The 24230-nt window shown below is 35.0% G+C and overlaps 1 protein-coding gene and 1 long non-coding RNA gene across 2 annotated transcripts; both read right to left on the reverse strand.

Annotated features, from left to right (window-relative positions):
- Nucleotides 1-10596: 10596 nt before the first annotated feature.
- Nucleotides 10597-14602, reverse strand: LOC131008108 (uncharacterized). Its single transcript, XM_057935008.1, has 4 exons — nt 14456-14602; nt 13742-14332; nt 12937-13563; nt 10597-12825 (listed from the first exon to the last, which is right to left on the reverse strand). Exons 1-4 carry the CDS (start codon nt 14600-14602, stop codon nt 10597-10599), a joined length of 3594 nt encoding a protein of 1197 aa, XP_057790991.1.
- A 4670-nt stretch (nt 14603-19272) lies between these two features.
- On the reverse strand, nt 19273-20120 carry LOC131015565 (uncharacterized). The gene is made up of 2 exons (XR_009098570.1): nt 19732-20120; nt 19273-19461 (listed from the first exon to the last, which is right to left on the reverse strand). It is a non-coding gene; the product is annotated as an uncharacterized LOC131015565 (long non-coding RNA).
- Between the last annotated feature and the right edge of the window lie 4110 nt (nt 20121-24230).

Genomic DNA, 24230 nt, shown 5'->3' on the forward strand with positions numbered 1-24230 from the left:
ATCTCTTTCAATTCAGAATTTCTTGTGTTATAGCTACAGTCTAAACATGGATTCACAAAAATATATGGTTTAAAATATAGTGAGCGCTTTTGAAATAGCCATTTTAAAGAAGAAAACATAATATTTGACTACTAATTGAAAAAACACAAAATCTGATAATTTATTACGTGTAAAGACTGTTTTGCCCTTAATTAGGGCGGATCGAATTCAGGTCAAATTCGGATTTGCGCGCGGGTTAGGCACATATGACACTATTAGTGCCATATGTGTCAACCGAAAAATAAAAATAAAAATCTAAGTATATGGTACTAATGACACTAATATAACCATAAGTACTATTTGTGCAATACTACATAAGAGAGTATATGGCACTAATGACACTAATATAGTCATAAGTACCATTCGTGCAGCACACTAAATGGAGAATCTAAATCCTAAATGAATAATCTAAACCCTACGGGGAAGTGTTCAAAATGATCATATAATCGTACCCATCTAAATAATATCAACACACAGGTATATGACACTAATGGCACTAATAGTGCCATGTGTGCCTAACCCGCGCACAAACCCGAATCCGACCCGAATCTAGTCCGCCCTAATTAAGGGCAAAACAATCCTAAAACATAAAAAAAATGGTCAGATTTTGTGTTTTTTCAATTAGTGGCCAAATATTGTGTTTCCTTCTTCAAAAATGGTCATGTGAGTATATTATTTCTGTTGGGGTGTTTGTGGAATTATTCTCTCTTCGATGACTCATCATCATAATAATCAAAGCTTGAAGGACTTATATGCAATATATAAGTTTGGTTGGTTATGCAGATGGACAGCTCATCTCTTGGAGCTGATCACAGCCGTCGATCTTATTCTTTAGTTGATTGTATTTTAGAGTACAAGTGAGAGATAACCAATTCTTGATTTTTGGGTTTTGAGGGTTTTCTTGAGAGAAAAGAAACACGAGAGTTGAGAGTTGGAGAGGCTTGTGTGCATCTGGTAAAATTCTGAGTGAAGGAGTTTTGATTCTTTCTTTCGTGAATCTCTACTGTGTAATCTCATACATTGAGTTTGTTGTGACGATAAAAGAGCTCCATTCACCTCCCGTGGACGTAAGATCGGCAACGATCTGAACCACGTAAATCCTATCGTGTTTTCTTAGCTTCGCGTGAGTGTGTGATTGCAAGGTGTATTGTTATAGTGCAATCTTCGGTTGATCTTTATAATATCGCTGTTAGCTTTGTGTTTGGGTGGAACAGAGTAGTGTTCTTAACTTTCAATTTCTAAAATATATATATAGCTTCGTGTTATTTAATATATCAATATTATATCTGTATATATATGCATGCATATTAGTAAATCGCATGTACACATAAATCAAAATCTCACACCAAAATCTAAGCTGTTATTTTTTGTAGGTAGTAACATAAGCTACAATTTGTATAATATTAAAAGAATGGCCAACATTTGTCTTTCTTACAGAGAAAATAGGCTATTTATCAAGTATAGCTCCAAATTGTTTTAATCAACATTTCAACTCCAAACAAATCCTAAAACTAATTTATTGAGCATTTTATTTATATTTTTTTGTGAGGGCAAAAATCAGTTATATTTGAAAAGGATAGTCCAACCAATCTACTATTTTTATTCATGCACCGAGTTGGACTTTGACGAGAAATTGGACGTACTGCACTGCTATGGTATGGAGTAAAATCACACTTCACACATCACACACACCACACGCGTATCCACACACACACGTTCCTTTGCAATCCATTTTCCTCGAAATTCAAATCAAACAGACACGCTTAATTAGCTCCAAAAAATTATGGTCACACGAGGTGAGGTCTCTGTTGTATATTCATTCACATTTTTATTTGAGGCATACTATATTTTAGCTGAATACATATAATAAGAATAAATTTTATTTATGTAGATAAAATTATGGAAATAGTTATTATGATTAAAATATTCTTATACAGTGTAATAATTTAAAATATATTGTTAAATATTTTTTTCGATTTATACGATTTTGTAAAATTGTGTAATAGTTTCGAAAAATGTGTAAGTAGTGTATTTTACACAGTTACGCATTTTTTTCACAATTTATACATTTTCTTTTTCGTAATTACACACTTTTGTAAAAATAAATCTGCAACAATGACATGATTTTGCGAAAATCGTATAATAGTGTATTTTAGACTATTACACACTATTTTTGTAAAAGTGCGTAACTATTGTGATTTTTTTTTCCTTGAATTATTTTTTTAAAAAAAAACATTAAGTACATTTTCACTAGAAAAGGATAGTGTTCTTTTTTTTTTCTTTTTTTTTTTTATCTTCACAAATTTGGAGTTCCCAATTCAAAATGATCTGCTGTTTATTAAACTACAATGATTAAAGAGTAAAATTTTGAAGTAGTCAAAATGAAGCATAAAACACAATTTATGGTCACACATTGAAAAAACATAATATTTGGCCATTTTTATTGATTTGGACATTTTTACCTTTAATGAGGCGGAACGGGTAGGATCAGGCGCGCGGGTCGCGTGCCGGGTCGGGTTAGACACTTATGATACTATTAATGTCATAAGTGCCAAGATTTTACTTTGGTTTTATTTTAGATTTCCGTTGGCACTTATGGCACTATTTTATTTTGGATTTCCGTTGACACTTATGGCACTAATAGTACCAAAAGTGCCAACGGAAATCCAAAATAAAACCAAGTAAAATGGTCATTTTGGCACTTATGGCACTAATACGTGCAACAGAAACAATAGTAATAGAATCAAGAAATCATAAATGGATCATCTAAACCCTAAATGGATAATCAAAACCTTAAATGGAACATCTAAACCCTGCAGGAAAGTGTTTAAAATGGTTCTTTTGGCACTTATGTCACTAATAGTGACATAAGTGCCAACGGAAAGTCAAAATAAAACGAAGTAATAAAATGATGCGTATGACACTTATGGCACTATTAGTGCCATAAGTGCCATACGCGCAGCGGGCGCTGGCTTTTTTTCGCGAGCGCGCAACTCACCCATAAGCTTCTAGCGGCCGCGCAATCATCCAGCGGTCTCGCAATCACCCCAGCGGCTGAGTAAAAAAGGCAAATTAGGCATACCATCTAACTAATGGCCATATTTTGATGTTTTAAGATTAGGGCAAAAAATTATTTTTCAATCTTCATTATGGCCATTTGACTACATTGTTTCATGATTATCCAATTCGTTTTAGTGTTCGAAATAAGGCAGCGTATATACTGCTAGTGGGATTTTACTTCATTCCCCCAAACGGCGCCTCCAAAACTACATTAGTATTGTTTAGGTAAGTAATGACTAAGTGAACGTTTACAACCACTTTTTTTTTTTTTTTTTTTTCTCATGTGATATTGACCAATTTAATTATAAATTAATTGATTATATATGATTTGTAATTTAAACTTTTAATGAATTTTAGCCTGTAGAGTCTCAATATATTTCAAGAAATATATATATATATATATATATATATATATATATATATTTATAAGTATAAAACTTCGAGAAATTTTTAATCATGACTCATTTAAAAATTTAGATATTGAAAATGCCACAGTCACACCAGCACTGTCCAATAAAAATTTTGCTTCTTGCCTTAGGAAAATTTTCCAACTAAGAGAACATTTGAAAAAAATGAAATAAAAAGAAAAATATATGTATTCTACCATTCTTCATAAAAGAAAACGCACGTGAAAGTAAATTGCATAAAGGTTCACAGTCTTTGCCTTGCACCAGATAAAATATTCAATTTGATTTACAAGCCTCACAAATTTAACATCATATTTTGATTTTCGTATATATAGTTTAATTGTTGAGATATTTGTGTAAATTAATCATCATTAATATTGTTTTTACTTTTCATTTTAGTTAAATCCTGATTTAAAAATTAAATTAAGGGGGCGTTTATTTTGTATGATTGATAAGATGCATGATTGAGTATTTTTATTTTTCAAAAATAAAATTTCTCCAATCTTTTTCAATGGGATAAGAATCAAGTAAACATAGCTTTAACGATAGGGTCTTGGAATATCCCAAAATTTCAATCTATCATAATAAACAAGGGAATATCCTTATACAAGATTGCTTGCTCTAAATTAAAGTTCGATTAATTGTAAATAAGCATAAAAGGATAAAATTATAATTATATGAAGATGAATTGACATGGTACGTAAATGACTAATTGTAATTATATCTTTATATTAATTAGTTACAAGTGCAAGCTATATTTATAATCTTTATAAATTCAGGACGAAAATTCATCATGGGATGATAGTTTGAACTATTTTTTAATATAATTGTGTTTAGAAGAAAAAAAAACCGTGTACCCTACTGTATAATGCGTAAGAGCGAGCTAGCTATACAATAAGCAACAAAACATGAAGACTTTTTCAATAATCAACTATACATGTAAAGTGAAAAATATGCATGATTCCGTAGAATCTAGTGACTACTTTTAACTTTTAAGTTTTGGCGGTACAATCATTGTAACTTCAAAATCAAAATATATTTTCTGCGCTATTATCGCGCTCCAATATTACTGCGCACTACCTTCCACTAATTCTATGAAAATCATTAAAATAATAATAACTGTAGAAATTTCTGCTAATCACACATTTATAATTCATGCTTATTGTCAATAAAAAATAAAAGCCTAGTGGTTATAATGTAAGAAGGAAATTATAATTCATGCACTCGGTTGGTTATTATATATAAGAAGGAAATTTCTGCTAATCACATTAATAATTCACACTAATTCGATATGTCGTTCATGCTTATAAGTTGGTTATTAATTTATAATAACTGCATTTATCGTGAAAATGTAATGTATTCATAGTAAAATTTATTGTACTTGAAAAAAAATGCTTTTTTAAGATTCTAATCCATATGTTATCCATTAAAATGATGTATCCACGGGATGAGATCCAGTGTCCCACAATTTTATGTGTGTTATGTATCCCATGCTTATATCTATTATTTTAAAAATATTTGTTATAAAAATAAGATTTATTATAATACTATGGAATTATATTTAATTTTTATTTTAAAAAATTAATTTTTTTAAAAAGTACTATATAGCATGACTTTGAATTTATCAACCTATTATTAATTAATAAAAGTGAAATTAAATGATAAAAATAAGTATATACTCTACATTGATGGAATAAACCTTAGTTAATAAGCACAAAATTAAACTAAAGCTCAAAGTTGAAATTGAAGAAAAGTGGGACACAAAGTGTTGTACAGTGAATCTCATTCATGTATCCACCATAGATCTTGACGGTTATTATATATAACCCCTTTGATCATGAACATTTACAGCAAATGCATTATCTTGTTGGATAAATGCAACATCTGAATTCGAATCTTAGAGTAGGTAAAGATTTTGTATCTTTCGAATGCATAAAATTTAGGAGTCAGTACATTAATTTCGTAAAAAAATACATTATTCTCACGTTCTCACGAAAAATATAATTCCCTTCAAATTAATAATTAATTTATTCTAGCCACCACTAGACAGAGAAGTCTATCATGATCGATGCTCTGATAATAACGTTCCACATGAATACTTTGACATCTCCACAACTTGAAAAGATAGGAACTCAAGGAAGTTCTTTCAACAGTTGAAAGCCGATTGAGGAAACTAATTACTCCCTCCGTCGACTGACCTAAGGGAGGAAACACGGATTTTAAAAAAAATATATATTGTTTATTAGTTGAGTGGAGAAAGAGATCACAAAGTGTATTATTTATTAGTTGAGTGGAGAAAAAATGTATTGTTTATTGGAACCCACCAATTAAAAAAATGTATAAATAGTTACTAAAAATAAGTAGAACATGAATTAGTAGACGGACCAAAAAGAAAAGTAAGACATGAATTGGTGGACGAATGAAGTAAATCATAAGAGACAAAAATTGAAAAAGTTTTAGTCAGGTGTACGCCCAATGGGACATTTGACTCTACTTATTTCGTGACCATCATTAGACATAATTAGAAATTAAATTTGAATATCATCACAACATATAATAATCTAATTTAAAACTAATACTCCCTCCGTCCCAAATAAAATGTCATACTCCCTCCGTCCTCAAAATAAGCTCCTCTTTGGGGACGGCACGAGTTTTAAGGAAAAGTGGTAAAATATATTGATAGTGGAGAAAAATATGTTATAATTAGTATTGAGAGTGGTAAAAAGGTGAAAAAGTGTTATAATTAGTATTGAGAGTGGTGAAAAAGTAAAAAAGTGTTATAATTAGTATTGAGAGTGGTGAAAAAGTGAAAAGTAAGAATAAATAAAGTATTATTAGTGGTGTCAGTTGTCCAAAAATAGAAATAAAGAAAGAAGAATTTATTTGGGGAACGTCCCAAAAAGAAAAAAGAAGAACTTATTTCAGGGACGGAGGGAGTATTTCTTTTGGGCACGGTTATTAAGGAGAAAGTTAATTAGAGTATTAAGTGGTGTTGTATAAAGTTAAAATTTAGTGGGTCCTACAATAAAGTAACTTAATTAAGGTTTAAGAGATTAAGGTTTTAATTAATTAAGACTAAATTAGTAATTTAGTTAGACACTTATTATCCCTTATTTTTTCCCAAAAAGGAAACATGACATTTCGTTTAGGACAATCCAAAAAGAAAAACAGGACATTTCGTTTGGGACGGAGGGAGTACTACGCTTTAATTAGTATAATAATACTCCCTTTATTCCTAAAATGCATACTAATTTGAGAATGACACAAATTTTAAAAAGTTAATTGAGTGAATGTGAGTGGAATAATGGTTTGGAATATTTTTATTGTAAGTGAGTTGTGTGGAGTATACTTATCAAAAGAAAATGAGTGCACTTTTGGGGATGGACCAAAAAAAATTAAATATGTATTTCAAAGATGAAAATAATATACTATTTTCAAAATATAAAAAAGATAAAATAATAAAGTAATAACCATTTTTTTAAAAGTAAGGTAGGGGATCTTCCATATAGTACTCTAGATATGTGGATTCAAATCCATTTTTCAATTCTAGGCCCTTTAAAAATAGAGTTATTAGCGCCTAAATACATTAATTTTGGGGATTGTTTAGTTTTGCACATGAACTTTGAAAAAAAAAGTACATAAATATTAATAAATATTAATATTGTTGCAATTTCGCCACAAATTCAATTTTTGCTCAAATTAAAGCTGACGTGCTAGTCGAAATATCAACATATACTCATCGGACGTTTTAAAAAATGATATCCTAAATTGGTGTATTTAAGCGCTAATAACCCCTAAAAATAAGACATGATGGGTTTTGATCAAATCTGGCTATTTCTCTAAGTTTTGAAACTGATTCAGAATTACGATTTTTGAGATACATATATGTTCCAAATTCACCCCGTGGATCCATATACTTTATACTTCTCCCGTCCACAAAAAATTGTCCATTTTAGTTATTTTGGGATGTGCATAAAAATTAGTCCATTTTCATATTTGGAAACTATCTATAATATGGTGGGCCCTATTCTCCACTCACAATACAATTAATTAATTATCATTAACAAAAACTATTTTTAAGTGAGGATCATTTCTCCACTCACAATACAAGTATTTTTTTTATTAAAATTCGTGCATTTCCTTATTAAAACTATTTTTTTTTTCATGTCATACTCTTAGTATTGAGTCTATCGATTGATTTTACATATTCCGAATCCATATTCCCTCCTCTGCACCTCACCTAAATTGTCACAAGTATATGTTTGTTAAATTTAAATGTGCCATGTTGGCACTTGAATAATTGTAGTATTGTCATAATTTTATGTAGTTTTAAACTTTTAATTGTAATGTTTTTTAGGAGTTATAGTATAATAACTTATTTTTGAATGACCGTAGCAATTCTAACATATTTAAGGCTCATGTACTAACTCGATTGAAGGCTCGACTGAAGGTTCGTGAACAGGCTCGCGAACAATCGAATTCGAACATGTTCGCGAACTCAACTAGCCGAGCACTGTCAGGCTCGAGCTCGGCTCGATAAATTTTCGAGCTCGAAATCAGGCTCGAGCTCAGCTCGTTTATTATCGAATCGAGCTTCGAACGAGCTTTTTTCGAGCCGAATCTCGAATAGCTTGCGAATAGCTCTGTTCATTTACAGCCCTAGTCATGGATATACTAATCAGAGATCTCAATCTCTCGTAGGAAGAAGAGAATCAACTTGTCATCAATGATAACATGGTTGATGACGCGGTTATAATTAAAAGAACCTATATATATTATTTAAAACTCCACCAAACCGTTTATAGTTTTTCCTAGTTTACAAATACTTTTATTAATTAGGTCAAATTAAAGGAGCTGAAGCTGATTGTTAATTGAGCCATTAATATCACAATTTTTTATTACTTGTTTTCGAGATCCACAAATTGTTAATTAAAGATTTATTATTTAAAAATAGTTCAAGCTTTAACTTCATGTTCTCTTTCCAATTCAAATTTATGAAAGTTATAAAAATAGCCTGAATTTATTTCAATTATACAGTTTATAACCCGAGTTAAAATTCGATCAATTAAGGGGGTGACGTGTCTCGCCCGTAATTAATTTGACAATTAAAAAAAATACATCTAAGTGAGAGTAGTATCTTTTTAATTGCCAAATAAGCTCCCTCAACACCATCCCATTTAACTTCAAATTTCAATCTTGTTAAGAGAAATACATTCTGCGTTCAGCGAGGATTATACCTCATTAAGTGTTAACATTCTCATCAAAGAGGCCTAGCTCCAGCGGCAAAGTTGAGGCACCCAATTTCTTTGATTATGTAATAGATACTTCTTGTAATTCTAAAAAAAATGTTAAGATTGCTAAGTGTTAAAATCTCATTTGAAATGGTGACATTTGGGGAGCTAACATGGAGATTAAAAAAAATGGTGCAACTTTTTTTAATTATCAACAAAACACATCACTCTCAATTGACTGAAATTTTAATTTGAGCTACAAACTGAACAATAAAATTAAATAAAAATTATTCTTATAAACTCTTAATAAATTCGAACTAATTTTAATAATAACCCTTAATTAAATTGCGCGGATACGTAACCGTATGATATAATTGTTGCCCGAGGAATAATAAGTTCACAATATGGTGACAAAACAAACATGTGATGCATAGATGCAGCCAAATGTTAGTCTGGATTCCATTAAGTCGTCCAAAATAAACTATGCACTTTGTTTTGTGCAAAAGTTATTAGAGCACATGCAAGGCAAGGGCTATTAATTTAAATCAGATGGATTAAATTTGCATCACATGGAAGGATGCACATGTTAAAATTTTCAAACTTACTTCTAATTGTCCAATCAACATGAATGACATATAGCCCTCCACCAGGGGTGAGCAGCGGGTCGGACCCAGACTGATCCGTCGAATTTGATGAACCGATTTTTTTTTTAAATTTGGACCGACTAATACCAAAATTTGATAGAGGATCGATCCAGGATCGGACCAAACCCGAACATCGGGTTCGACCTGACGAAATGTAATTTTTTTCTTCTTCCTATTTTACACTTAATTTTCAGATTTAAAACTTAAAAAATTTCATACGAACACATATTGGTCCTGTTTCACCTTGTGCTTGTATCCAGGGACGGATCTAAAGGCCAGGCACCCCAGGCCGTCGCCCGGTCAAATTTTTTTTTTGTTACCTATAAATGTGTGATTTTAATTTTTTTTTTATCTATATATGTTAATCTCGCCCGGTCATAATTGTGTCATTTCAAATAATTATTCAAGATTCAACTCGTTTTCTTTATTAAAACTTTATTAGAATCATCCGGTGAAATCTCGCCCGGTCATTATTAAATTTCTAGATCCGTCCCTGCTTGTATCGGCACATTAATTGTTGTTGTTGACATTCTATCACCTACAAATAATAAAGCTTCCAATGAAACAGTGTTCTACACTTTTTATTTGAGATAATAATAACAACTATACTAAAATAACAGTGTTCTATGCTAATATAATCTTCAAGCACGCACTATCTATATTTTGAAAGGCATATATTAGTTAGGCAGAAGTGTGTTTAGCACATGGAACTTAGTAGGTGTACATAACCCATTAATTTGTATTACACATGAATTCATGAGCAAGATAACAGATAACGGGTAGAAATCAAATAGGGACTTAGGGATATTAGAATTAGAATCTGAAATATTTTTTTTTAAATAAAATTTTTATTAAAGAGGAAAAGAGAAAAAAGACGGCAGAACCAAAACCCTTGAGAGTACATAGTGGAGCAAACTAAGGGTCGAGCCTCATTAAAACCTCAGCAAGAGGAAAATGAGTACTCGTTTAAGAAAAGGTGCCTAAGAAGCTTAGTTGGAAAATTTTCAGAAGCTCCGGCCGAACCATCGCCCCTTAAAAATCCCGGCTCCCAAAAGCACAGAAAAGGAACAAAACAACATAAAAGAAAAGAAGAAGACGGGTACATGGCCGGAAAGACGCCGTCGCCGTGACCCCTCGAAACCGCAGAGCAAACAAAACCGAGGGCCAAGATGAATCGCTCCACCCAAGCGCAAGCCAAACCACAACCAAAACTCATCAATAACGTAAACGAACGTGGCTGTGAGAAGCCATGTCAAGACCAACCGCCGTCTTGATAGCCTCAATCGCATGGAGCCACCAACCATTTGGCACCCCCTCGCTTGCCATAATATCCGCCGGCTTATTGCCCTCCCTGTAAATATGAGTAACCTGCAAGTTGAAATCTCTAAGCAAACCCAAGGTCTTCTTCCAAGCAGCCACGAAGCGCCACGGAACCAAATAATCCCGCCTTCCAAAAATATTCACAATATAAGTAGAATCTGATTCCACCCATAAAAACCGCCAGTTCCGCTCATGCGCAATTTGAATCGCGAGAATGACCGCAAGAAGCTCCGCTTCAAAGGCAAACCCTTTGCCACCATCTTGATGAAAACACCCACGGACACAACCATGATTATCCCGAAAAACTCCGCCAGCAGCGATCTTCCCCGGAGCTCCCAAAGCAGAGCCATCAGTGTTGACCTTAATCCACTGTAGAATCGGAGGCCACCAATGCACATTCACAAAAATAGGAGGCGGCGAGGCTTTAGACGCCACCCCAATCCTCCTAATAATCAAATAATCCGACCAACTGTTATTCATACAACCCAACTTGCTGAAGTTAGCTTCAACTTCTTTAAAAGTAATCCTAATGTGTTGTAGCAAACGCTGCCTGCTAAAAACCTTCCCTTTGAACACACACTCGTTTCTTTGATGCCAAATAGCCCAAAGAAGATAAATAATACCAGCCTTCCAGTACGTCAGAACTTGAGAGCTAGGCTTATGATTCCATGCAGTAACTAAGAAACAATGGATATCAACATGTTCACCATTAAAATTAAACCAGTTTAGGAACTCCTCCCAAACATGTCTAAGCTCGCTGCATTGCCAGAAAAGATGATCGATAGACTCCCCACTCCTATAGCAAAAACAGCAAAAATTAGGCATAATCAGTCCTTGCTTAATGAGGCAATCAAAAGTAGGTAAACGGTTATGAATCAGCCTCCAACAAAGCAACGAACGTCGAACCGGGATGAAATTTTCCCAAATCCAAGAACCCCACTTAACATAAGGAAACCCATGACAGCGTTTTGAGAAAGCTGCGGTAGCAGAGACCGTACCATGCACAGAACTCTTCCAAAACCTATCATCCGAACCCTCCCCGACAAGAAGCAGCAGGATATCACAAACGATTTCTGGGAAGACATTTATAAAGTTTTGAGTGAAATGCCAAATCCCTTCATAAAAATAATCCGCCACTGAGCAAGTCAGCGTCTGCAAAAGAAAATCCGGGACACCACAGCGCTTCACAAGAGAGTAACCAAGCCAATCATCAATCCAAAAATTGATCGAAGTTCCTTCACCCACATAACAATCAGTGTCATCAACTAACTTAGTGATTTCCAGCCTCAAGCCCAACCAGATCGAAGACGCCGCCACCTTGGTAGGACGGCAAAGCGGCGTCAAATATCTACTGCGCATAATCTGATGACTGAAACTATGCCCACCAATAATGTTCCACGCCATCTTCATCAAGTAGCTCTTGTTCATAATATCAAATGAACGAATTCCAAGACCACCCTCCTCCTTAATAGCACACACCCTCGCCCAACGAACCGGGCAGCTGGGTCTCTTGGAGACATCGCCAGTCCAGATAAAATTCCGACACTTCAAATCCAGCTCCTTAATGAGACTTCTCGGCCAGCGATACACCATCATAGAATGCGTAATAGAACTCTGAATCACAGACTTCACCAAACAAATTCTACCAGCCATAGAAAGCTGCATGCCCTTCCATCTAGCAAACTTGAGAATTATCCGATCATGAATTGCACGCAAGAAAGAGGCTTTGACCCGCCCAGAGAAAATAGGCACGCCTAGATAATTGAACGGCAGAGATCCCTTCCTGAACTTCAAAATATTAATGATATGACGTTTCAACCTGTTAGGAGTCTTGTCCCCAAAATAAACGTGAGATTTCTCCATAGAACAGATCTGACCGGAAAGAGAGCCATAAAACTCAAAAATATGAGTGATCTTTCGAGCATTCGCAGTCGTTGCACGACCAAACACCAAAATATCATCTGCATAAAGAAGATGAGTAGGGAAAGCAGTACCTCTGGTAATTTTCATTGGAACAAGATTACCAGAATCAACACAATTCTGGAAGAGGACACTGAGCACATCTTCAGCAATTCCAAATAAAATTGGGGACAAAGGATCCCCCTGCCTGACGCCTCTAGAACACTGAAAATAACCACAAAGATTGTTGTTATAAAGAATTGAAAGTCTAGCAGAACGAAGAATAATATCAATCCATCTGATGAAAGTTTCAGTGTAGCCTCCAACTCACAAAACCTTAAGAAGAAAATCCCAACGTAAAGTATCAAAAGCCTTTCTGATATCAATCTTACAAGCCATGTTAATCCCCCCATGAGAACGCTTGAGGCAGTTAACCCCCTCAGAACCAAGCATAATGCAGTCATGAATGGAACGACCTCTAACAAAACCAAACTGATGCTTGGAGACCAACTCCGCCGCCACACCGCTCAGCCTCGTAGCCAAAACTTTCGAAATGATTTTGAAAATGAAATTCGAAAGCACAATAGGCCTCAGATCAGTAACTGAATTCACCGTCTCTTTCTTCGGAATGAGAATCAAAGTATTGGAGTTGCAACCTGTCGGAAGATAGGAAGCCACAAAGAAATTCCTAACAGCCTCCCAGATATCCTGCTTAATGATACTCCAGCAAGCATGATAGAACCGACCACAAAAGCCATCCGGACCCGCAGCACTGTGTGGATCCATGTCAAAAACCGCAGCAGTAATCTCCTCCTGATCAGGAATCCTAGACAGAAAGGCATTCTGAGCCGAAGAAACCGTGTGCTCAATAACAGCCTCAATCTGCACAATATCCACCTCAGCTGTTTGATCTTCTGCAAAGAGACTAGTAAAAAACTGAACAATATGACCACCAATCTCCTCCTGATCATAAACCATCTTATTATTGGGCAATCATATAAGATCTCTTTTTGTAACGAAGCAGGGAGTGAAAAAACGAGTTGTTCCGATCTCCATCATGCAGCCACTTGACTCTACATTTCTGACGAAGCAGACTACTCTTTCTGGATAAAGACACATTAATTTTCGCCTGAGCTAAAACCTCAGCGTCAAAAAGCGCATCCGTATACCCTTCTTGTGAAATCTGAGCCTGAATCTCCAATAACTCCTGCTGCGCAGTAGCGATTGAAATATCAACATTCCCAAAGACAGATCTATTCCAATTTTGCAGCTCTTTTCGCAGCCGTTTAAGCTTAAACATAACCCTATAAATCGGACATCGCGTGTCCACCGTGTTCCGCCAAGATTTTTCAACGAAACTCTCAAAATCCGGATGACTAGTCCACATATGTAAGAACTTGAAGAAACGACGACTAGTCTGCTGGGCTTGACAACAAATAAGCACCAATGGCGCATCATCAGACGTCACACGGGGAAGAGCATGTGACGTTATAGACTGCCAGTTATCGGAAAAAGAATTCGAAACAATTGCCCTGTCAAGAACTGACTCAACATGAGAAGGCATAAACCTCCGGCCCGACCAAGTAAATCGAAGACCAGAAGTCTGGGGTTCCACAAACCCAGAAGCAGCAATAAAATCGTTGAACTCTCTGCAGGCGGCTGCATTTGGGAGACGGGTGCTAATCCGTTCATGAGCTCCCTTAACAGCATTGAAATCACCAATGAAAACCGTCTAACCATCAAAATAATTCAGCAAATCCAGCCACAGAGTGCACCGTTCAATATGAGAGTTTGAGCCGTGAACCACAGCAACCCTAAAGTTATGATGAAGCCAAACACAACTCAATAAAACAACCTGATCAGTAGATAACTCAATTCTGACAAAAACAACAGGATGAACGAACACCCAAATATTCGAACACATATCAACTCTGGAGTTCTGATGACAAGGAACCACATTCAAAGAACGCCAAAAAGAAGCAGGGCAATTATGAAAAGCCATTTTAGGTTCCAGAATACCGACCACCAACGGCGAAAAAGAGGCACAATGCTCTTTCAGAAGAAGTTTGGTTTCATCCGTGAGCCCACAGACGTTCCAAACAAGCAAGTTCATAAAAACTAATGAGTGTTAGTGGATTGGGACTCCCCCCTCTCCACTTTATCTGCCCAACTGTTAGCCGTAAAGTCAACAACGTTACTCATAACTTTGCCGCTCTTCGACGTCCGCTGTTCAATCACATAACCCATTGGGTTATGCCCCAACTCTTTCGCCTCTTGCATACGTTTGTTAATCAAATCCTCAGATTGTTGATTATGTTCCACCTCCTCTGTTCCACGCAGCCTAGATTTAATTGTTCCTGCCGGCGGGTCCGTGTTCCCGGATTGAGTACCCTGTCGCTTAGGCGGCCTACCACGCGGCCGTTTAAGAGCGCTGTCTCTGTTTGACTGAAGAACCTCCTTAACACGCTGAGCTTTAATAGCTGCCTCCAACTGCGCTGTTTTTTTAACCAAATCCAACCTAATCTCATCAACAGTAGGCTCCATTGGACAAACCTCTGAATCCACCCTAGACTCGGGACCCTCGAAAACATGGACATCATTCTCCAAATTTTCAGCAAAGTTTTCCTCATCCACTTCCTCACAACTGGTAGAACCCGTCTCCACTGTTTTCGAAAAAACTGCATGCAATAAATCCGGACCAAAGAGATCCGAATCCTCCTTCTCCGAGCGCTTCTCCCGAGCAATGTAGCTATCCTTGTGAATCGGAGAACGGGAGTTATGCAACCCCACCTCCGCGTCATCACTATGCCTCTCCGGCATTCTACAATCATCCGCTAAAAAACCCCCCTGAATCACCCGATCCTCCTCAGCCAAAGGACCAAAGGGATTAACATCAGTTGCCACCTTGTCAAAAGACTCTCCCTGCAGATTTTCTCTTTCTTTCGGGGGAGAAACCCGTAAAGGTCTTCCAGTAGGCTGCCAACTTTTCCCACGAGCCCTGGGATTTACATCTTTAGACCTCGCTTCCTTCTCAGTGGCATCATTTTTCGATTGATTGGCATGATCTTTGGCTTTGCTTTTGATACATTTGTCCCGGCTATGCCCCGTAATTCTGCATGAAGAACAATAAAGTGGTAACTGTTCATAGTAAAATTCAACATAAATAGAATTATTGTCACACCCGATGGTCATAGAATCTTGAAGAGGAAGAGCCAAATCAACTTCAACAAGAATTCTTGCAAAGTGTCCGACTTCTTTATACACGGACGGACCATCAAACCGAATCGGAAGACCGATGGTTCTGCCTATAGCCGAGAAAACCTCAGGATGCCATAACTCAATCGGCAGATAGTAAAGCCGCACCCAAACTTGACATAGCGAGGAAATCTCTTTGTAGGGATCAAAGAAACGTGTCCATTCTCGGAGCCGAAAAGCGCCCTGCGTCAAATCCCAGCCATTGCGCTGCTTAGCTAACGCCTTATTCGCTGCAGAACTGAAGTTAATAATATAGAAACCCTTGGCCATAGGTGTTAGCGTCCAGCTACCTTTAATGCTCCAATGATGTTGGAGTTCTTCCTTAAGACCGAAAGAAGTTCTCGGTTTGTCCCCCTTTCGAAGCAACAGACGCCCAATGAGAGCATGATCAAAAGTTTCCACTTGTTTCTTGTAGAATTCAGAAGGGATATCCAAGTTGTATTTATTGCCAATCTTCTCTGAATTAAAAGCCTCAAACTTGTTGGCCAAGATATCAGGCTTACGGGCTGTACGAGGACGGACCAAAGCAGCGTACGACGCCTTGATGTTCCCTTCCGAAGCCGCAACATCAGGCAGTCCCGTAGTCTGCTGCTCAGCGGCGAGAACATGTTGGTCAGAAGCAGAGGTTCCCGCATTGAGAAGAGCACGCGCAGTAGGTAAAGAAATGACATCAACGTGATTTTGATTCTCAGCGGCAGAAATATGTGTTGCTGCAGCCTCCTGCTGCTTAGTGTTCGTTGTAGAAGACCGAAAGTTATTTGAAATAGGAGGGAGGTTGAGTGCCGACCGGTCGGCATAACCTGCCATCGCTGGCACTGCGGCGGAAGCCGCCTTGATGATCTCTACTTCCAGAGCAGCAGCAACAGGCGACTCCAAGCGAGCAGTTCAGCTGCAAACGCGACGGCGTCGTCGGATGCAGCGATTTTTCAGCGAGCCAATTGCTGCTGCTGTGTGCGGTGAGGCGCTGAGGAGAACAGGCGGGGCGAGCCGCCTAGGGCGGCAGCGCGGTGCAGTCGCGCAGCTGAGGGTCGGCGAGAGACGGAAGTCGCGCAGCACAAAGAGCTCCGATCTAGATCTGAGTCGCCGCCCAGAGGTGATGCGGGTTTTGGGCACGAGGACGCCGGTCTAACCTCCGACGCGCCTACGAGCTGTGGCCGGCTGGGTTCCGTCCAGCGAGAGCAGCGCTTCTCCCTCCGCTGAAAACGCCTCCCCTCGACGCAGGCTTGGACTCCGGCGTGCTGACTACCAGCGGACTTCGTCAGGTGAGGCCGCGCGACGTCGTCGGCGTGGCGGATCTGGCGGCAGCGACGGGCTGACGGGAACGAGAAGGGAGCAGCGGCTGCTGCTGCAAACCCAATTCCCAAACCCTTGCTGCTCCAAGTTTCACTGTAGCGAGAGCGAATGGTCTGAAATCTAAAATCTGAAATATTATTATAAATATTAAATATATAAATTAAATAATTAGTTTATAAAATATATGGATAGGTCTGAGTTCGATTGGTTCAAGCGGGTTTAGATCCAAACCGACCCGAATCAGACCACATATGCATATTGGATCGATTCGGTCCGAATCGAACCCGTCGGTTCAAATCGGTTTAACGGGTCCGATTTGAGTTTGCTCACTCCTACGTGCCTCCAATGCGAGACAAAAATGATTTAGTGTGGAGTATATATAGTGTGATTTGCTTCCTGTTTATGTTTTTTTTTTGGATAATTGAATTTTATAATTTAAATTTTGAATACATAGTTACTTTATAATCTGAATTCTTTTAAAAAATTAAAAAGTAGTTTGAATATTACTTTGATACCCACTTTATGGCTGCAGAAAATACTTCAAGATAGTCTTACGACCTTGATTCCTAAAAAGATTATCTAAAGGTGTGTCTACTTAGGTTATAAAATTTTTATTAAAAAATGATGGATAAAAATAGATGAGAATATTATCTTTTTCTTTATTTTTTTATTATATGTTTATTAGAGATGAAAAGATGAGAAAATATGAAAAAATATTTTTACACCCCTATCTTATGATAATATTATCCAGCATTGAAAAGAAAATAAATGAAAAGAGCAGCCCAAAAAAATATTTCATCATATCCGAAAAAAAAAATCATCATAATAAACATGTTAGAATAATAAAAAATGAGCGAAAATATATTTTCTTTCATCTATATCTATATATAATATAAAACACCAGTTTTCTTCCTGCCAATTTAATGGCATTTTTGTAATTATAATGTCAATTAAGGATAAAAGTTTAGAAATTAAAAGAGAGTGGGGTGAGAGGAGAGAGAAAAGTAAAAATGTGAGATAAGTTACGCTTCATCTACTATCATTTTTTCCCCACATTTTATCTCTCCTCATTTTCTTATACATTCACCCATTTTTTCTCAATTCCAAATTTTTCTCTCTTCTAACCTATTTTTCATATTTAGATGATTTTCTAAAAATCTTTAAATTTAATTTATGAAAATATATTCGACATGTATCTTAAATTAAAGATCATGACAAGATTTTTAATTTGATATAAAAATCATTAAATGTGAATTTGAAATAAATAAGTTATTATAATTTAAAATTTTAAAGTGATTATATTTCTCTCTCCTCTTTCTTTTTCTATATTCTTTCATTTTTTCCCCTCTCTCCACGTTATTATATTATCTATATATTAATCTCTCTCCACAAAATTTATCATGTTCTCTTCTCTTTTGATTATAATCATTTTAATTTAATGCAATTAAGGAGAAGGAAATTTCAATATGAATTTGTAAAAAAAATAGTTATTTATCTTAAAATTAGAATTTAAATTGTAATATAGATTTATTTAATAATATGTACAAATTATTTATTTGTTTGTATAAACATATTTGTTGTTATATTTTGTTTTTATATTATTCGTATTTTTTCTATTTTTGTAATTATTTTTGGGCTATTTAAATATGAACTTTTAATAATAATGCAGTTCGTACTTTTAAGAGCCCAAAATTATTATATGACGTCTATTAATATTGTTATTGATAGTTTTAGTGTTATTTGCTCAAAATGAGATTCACTTAAATTATATGCTTTATAATCAGTAAATTTAATTATTATACAATACTCATCAAATTTAATACTTATACTCCTACTCATTAAGTTGATAAATTATCTAATACTAATATTTAAATTAACAGAATTTTTTTGTTATTAAGAAACTTACTTTTCAGGAGTAAGTGGCGTGGTTTACACCAATTAAGTATATTTTCTTTACTGAAAATGAAAAACGAGCCTATTGGAGTGAGACGCCTCAAAAAGAAAAACGAACCTATTAGAATGAGACGGAGAGAATAATATATTTATATAAATTAAAATTTTAAAAATAAATAAATATATCGTGGCCCGTGCATCGCACGGGAGGATGTACTAATTTTCCATTAAAGTAAACATACCATCTATATACTATATAAAAGACCAGTTAAACGGTAACTTATTCCCGCTAAAACACAAATTTTTTCCGCTAAAATTGAATATGATAGTTGTAAAAACTGAAACGCTTACAAAAACTGTGGCAGTTGTCGAGAGTTCTTCAAAATTTTCTCAATTTTTCAGAAACCAAACCCATCATCCCTGCAAAAGAAAGCCATTCAACCTTTCTCCAAAACTTTGAACGAACTTAAGTTTTCAAAACGGATTATACCAAGAAACCTCCTTTTAAACAAAATAAAAAAAGAAAATTCAAGATTCACCAACCCATAAATAGGTACAATTTGAATAGCAGATAAATACAACAAAATTCAAAAATCGTGGATGGAGAAGAACGAGAAGAAAAAAGGGGAAATTCGAAGCCCTAATTGAGTTATTTGGTTGTAGTTGTGAAAGTCGGACGAAGGCACTCACACAGAGCCGCGGAGGTCAGAGAGGCGGACTGATGCAACTGTAGAGGCAAACTTCTCGAGGCTTGCAACGCTACTGCTGATTTTCCCTTTTGCGGCTGTTAGCGGAGAAGACGGTGGCGGCGAGTGGGAGGCGAGGCGGATGGGGCGATGAAAAAAGGAGACGTACCGTACTACAGCTGTTGCCGGAGAAGGCGAGGTGGGAAGATCTGTGCGGCACGACGAGTGAGTGTGAGAGAGATTTTATTTTACGAGAAAGGCAGAAAGAGGAAAATGGTTTTCTGGTGTGAGAGAGAGGCGGAAATAACAAGAGATAAAATTTGTGGAGTATAGTATTTCAAGAAAAGAAATGTACTTAATTGCTATTTTTATTAATGAGTTTTATTAGATTGATTTTTAACATAACGTACTTAATCTAGCCAATTTCAATTTTTCATGTTGTTGAAACTCTTGCGCCAAACAAAAATATTTTATAGTACCTTTAAAAAAATATATATATATATAGTAATGCCCATCTTTCCATTTCTTTCTGCATTTTAATATATAATTTAGTTAAATACGCTAAAACATTCAAATTCTAATTTTTATTTAGGGCTAATATATATATAATGTTCGGTGATTATTCTATATGCTTCCTTGAATTTTAAAATTAATAATTTTTTATATTTTATTGTTATTATATTTAATTCATGCATAAATAAAGATACAATAAAAATTAAAATTTATATACAAATAAACGAGGAGTTTTTTTCCTTCAAAATTTCTCTCTCTTCACTTCTCCCACCAAAATTTCTCTCTTCTTTTTTCTTTTTTCTATGTTATTTCTTTTTTCAAAAAATCATTAACTTCGATTAATGAAAAAGTATTCAATTTGGATGTTAAACTAAAGATCACGAAAAGATATTTAATTCGATGTAAAAATTATAAAAAATAAATTTGAAACGAATAAGTTAAGATTGTTTAAAGTATCAAAATTAATTTTTGTTGCTCTCATTTATCTATAATGTTCAACATCATGCTTTTCTTTTCATTTTATTTTTATTTGTTGGTGAAAAAATAAGTAGATGTTCCTTTCAAAAAAATTTATATGATTGTTTAATTATAATTATTTTAAATTTAATTTAATACAATTAAGGAGCAAGAAATTTGTATTAAATTTTCTCTCTCCTCTCATTTATTCCCTCCAAAATTTTGTTATATTGATAGTTTAGTATTATTTGCTCAAAATGAGATTGACTGAAATGATTTATTTTATAATCTATAAATTTATTTATATTATTATTATACAATGCTCATTAAGTTGATTTACCGTTATATACATTATTTTAAATCAAATACTTATATTTAAATCAACACTTCATCCGTCTACGATATCGTTTCCACTTTGTAGATGATACAAGTTATAAAAAGTGGTGAATAATAGTCCATAATAGTGGGTATTGTTGTAAGTGGAGTTTGTGTCTCACTATTGTGTTTTTTTAGGGGTGGGTCCCACTATTGTTGTGAGTGGAGTTTGTGAACCTCACTGCTATAAATAAAAGTGAAAATGATATTGTGGACATACCAAAATGACAAAAGTGAAATTGATATCGTGGACGAAGGGTGTATAATTTTTTCGTTACCAATTAATCTAATTCATAAATAATGACACTTTGATATTTTAACATAATTTAAAATTTTAAAAAATAAGTAAATATATTGTGGCCCGTGCATCGCACGGGAGGCCGTACTAGTAGATGATTAAAGGTGAGTAGCTGGCAACACGGACAAATAGATGTAGCCATGTAGGCACCGACTTTCCTATGCTCTTTCTTTCCATTTATATCCCAAATTTCCAATATAACAAAACGTCACAAAACAATGTCTCAACGTTTAGGATAAACACTCAAAATGCTTTGTTCTTGTCGTTTTTTTTTTTTCTTTTCTTTTTTTTCTTTTCTGGGCACGGGTGGGGATGGAGGATTAGAGTTTGAACAATAGACTTCACTGTTCATTGATGTCCCCTTAGAGATAAAAACACTCAAAATGTTCAAATGATTCAAATGCAACAATTTTATACCTAAGACTTTATAATTATAACAAAAATATATCAGTGACATTTTCGATAGTATTCACGAAAATCTTAGTACTCTATATAGGTTTTCCACACATTTCTCATTCAAAAATATCGATTTAGGGTTAAATGTATAATTTTCTATAAAATTGAACGACGCCGTTCTTTATTTATAGAAGTGAAAATTTTATTTTCTTTATAAAGAATAATATATAGATGCAGCACTTTAATTGAGGTGGCAATTACACAACTCCACGTACATCTGCAACCTCTGACGGTGATGTATGAATATTCTAGTATCGTAAAATATGATTGGGATATTTTTATTATAATTATAAAATGTTGGTTCCTCAAGTAGTACTCCAACGTCCCATTTTAATAGGTTCATTTAATATAGGCTCATTTTTTTTTAAAATAAAAAATGTACTTAATTGGTGTAGACCACACTAATTTTTTAATAAAAAGTAAATTTCATAATTTTCGTACTCAAAAGAAATGAGCCTATTAAGGTGGGACTGAGAGAGTATTACTCTTGGAATGTTGGGATATTTTTTAAGGTTGAATATCTTCAACTATATCCATTTTATTAAAATTTGTCTCACATTTAAAAAAAAATTATTTAAATAAATAAAATATTCTCTCAGTCCCACTTTAATAGTTTCATTTTCTTTTTGGGACGTCCCATTAAAATAGGCTCGTTTTCCATTTTGAGTAAAAAAATATATTTAATTAAGGGTAAATATCATGAAAACTCCTGAAGTATACCCACTTTATCAAAAATACCCTGAAACTTTCAAAATATTCTCTAAACCCTCAAACTATCAGGTTTTTATCAAATATATTCCGCATCTATTTTTCGGTCACCAAAAACGTGATGTGACTCGTCGGATGCCACAATATAATTTATATTCTATTTTTAAAAAAATGCAATGGAAAAAAAAACGTCGTTTCGTACCATATCATCAAAAAAAATTCACTCTGAAATTTAAAATTCACTTCTATCGTGTTTGAAATTCACGCTAATAACCTAGAATTAGGAATAAACACGATAGAATATGGTAAGAAACGAAGTCTTTTTTTCAATGTCATTTAAAAAAAATAGAATATAAATTACATTGTGGCATCCGACGAGTCACATCATGTTTCTGGTAATCGAAAAATAGATGTAGGATATATTTGATAAAAACCTGATAGTTTGAGGATTTAGAGAACATTTCAAAAGTTTTAGGGTATTTTTGATAAAGTGGATATAGTTCAGGGGTTTTCATCATATTTACCCTTTAATTAATTAGTGTGGACCCCACCATTTTTCTTTTAAAAAAATAAATTTCTTAATCTTCGTGCCCAAAAGAAGTTGATGAATCATAAAAGAATGGATATCTGTTTAATCGGTGAATTATTAGGGAATCGCGAATTATACCTAGTTTTGATCGGAGAAGACAAAAGAGAGTAATCGGAATTTTAGAGCACGAGAGTAAAATGGCGGCTTGATAATAAATAATAACCTAGTCGTACAACATGTGCGTGCACGAGTATTTATAGAGGCATACACGCTAAGGATAAGAAAGTAATTTCGCTCCCCGAACATGCTCCTCACACGGACGGGGGCAAAATAGTAAATTCCTAGTTAAGAACATGTACTCCGCGTAGTCAGGGGCAAAAAGGTAGATTCACTGGTGAGGTGGACGATTCCTCTGGTGCAAGCCTTCCCTCTGGCAGGGACCTTTCCTCTGGTTAAGTATTATTCCTCTGGGAAGTATGATTCCTCTGGCGAGTATGATTATTCTGGCGAATGTAATTCCTCTGGCAAGTATGATTCCTCTGGCGAGTATGATTCCTCTGACGAGTGTGATTCCTCTGGCGAGTGTGATTCCTCTGGCAAGTATGATTCCTCTGGCGAGTGTGATTCCTCTGGCGAATGTGATTCCTCTGGCGAATGTGACTCCTCTGGCGAGGATTTCACTGATTCCTCTAGCGCAAGTTATCTCGCTGCTCCCCGTGATTCCCCTGGTAAAGTCATTCCTCTGTTCCTCATATATTATTCCTCATCAGAAGTGAACATATTAAAGTGGGACGTAGGAAGTATCAATTTTGTATAAAAAATTCGGCATCCATTTTATGGCTCTAAAATATTAATTGATGTGGCTTGTTGGATAACACATTTATTAATTATAACTAAGTATTCTTTCCGTCCACAATAAGTATGGTGTGAATGAGAGGCCACAAGTTTTAAAAAAATATTGGAAGATATGTATAACGTGAAGAAAGAGTCTCACCAAGTAGATTTATTAGGTATAAATGATTTGTGAGATAAGTTTTTTGTAAATATTATGAGTGAATGGGGTAAAGTATAAGGGTATATGTCCTAAAATGAAAATACTACACTTGTTGTAGACGGATGAAAATAGCAAAACTTATTGTAGATGGATAGAATATTTTTTAACTAAAAT

The sequence above is a fragment of the Salvia miltiorrhiza genome, chromosome 1, assembly GCF_028751815.1.
Source record: "Salvia miltiorrhiza cultivar Shanhuang (shh) chromosome 1, IMPLAD_Smil_shh, whole genome shotgun sequence".
Classification (NCBI taxonomy): domain Eukaryota; kingdom Viridiplantae; phylum Streptophyta; class Magnoliopsida; order Lamiales; family Lamiaceae; genus Salvia; species Salvia miltiorrhiza.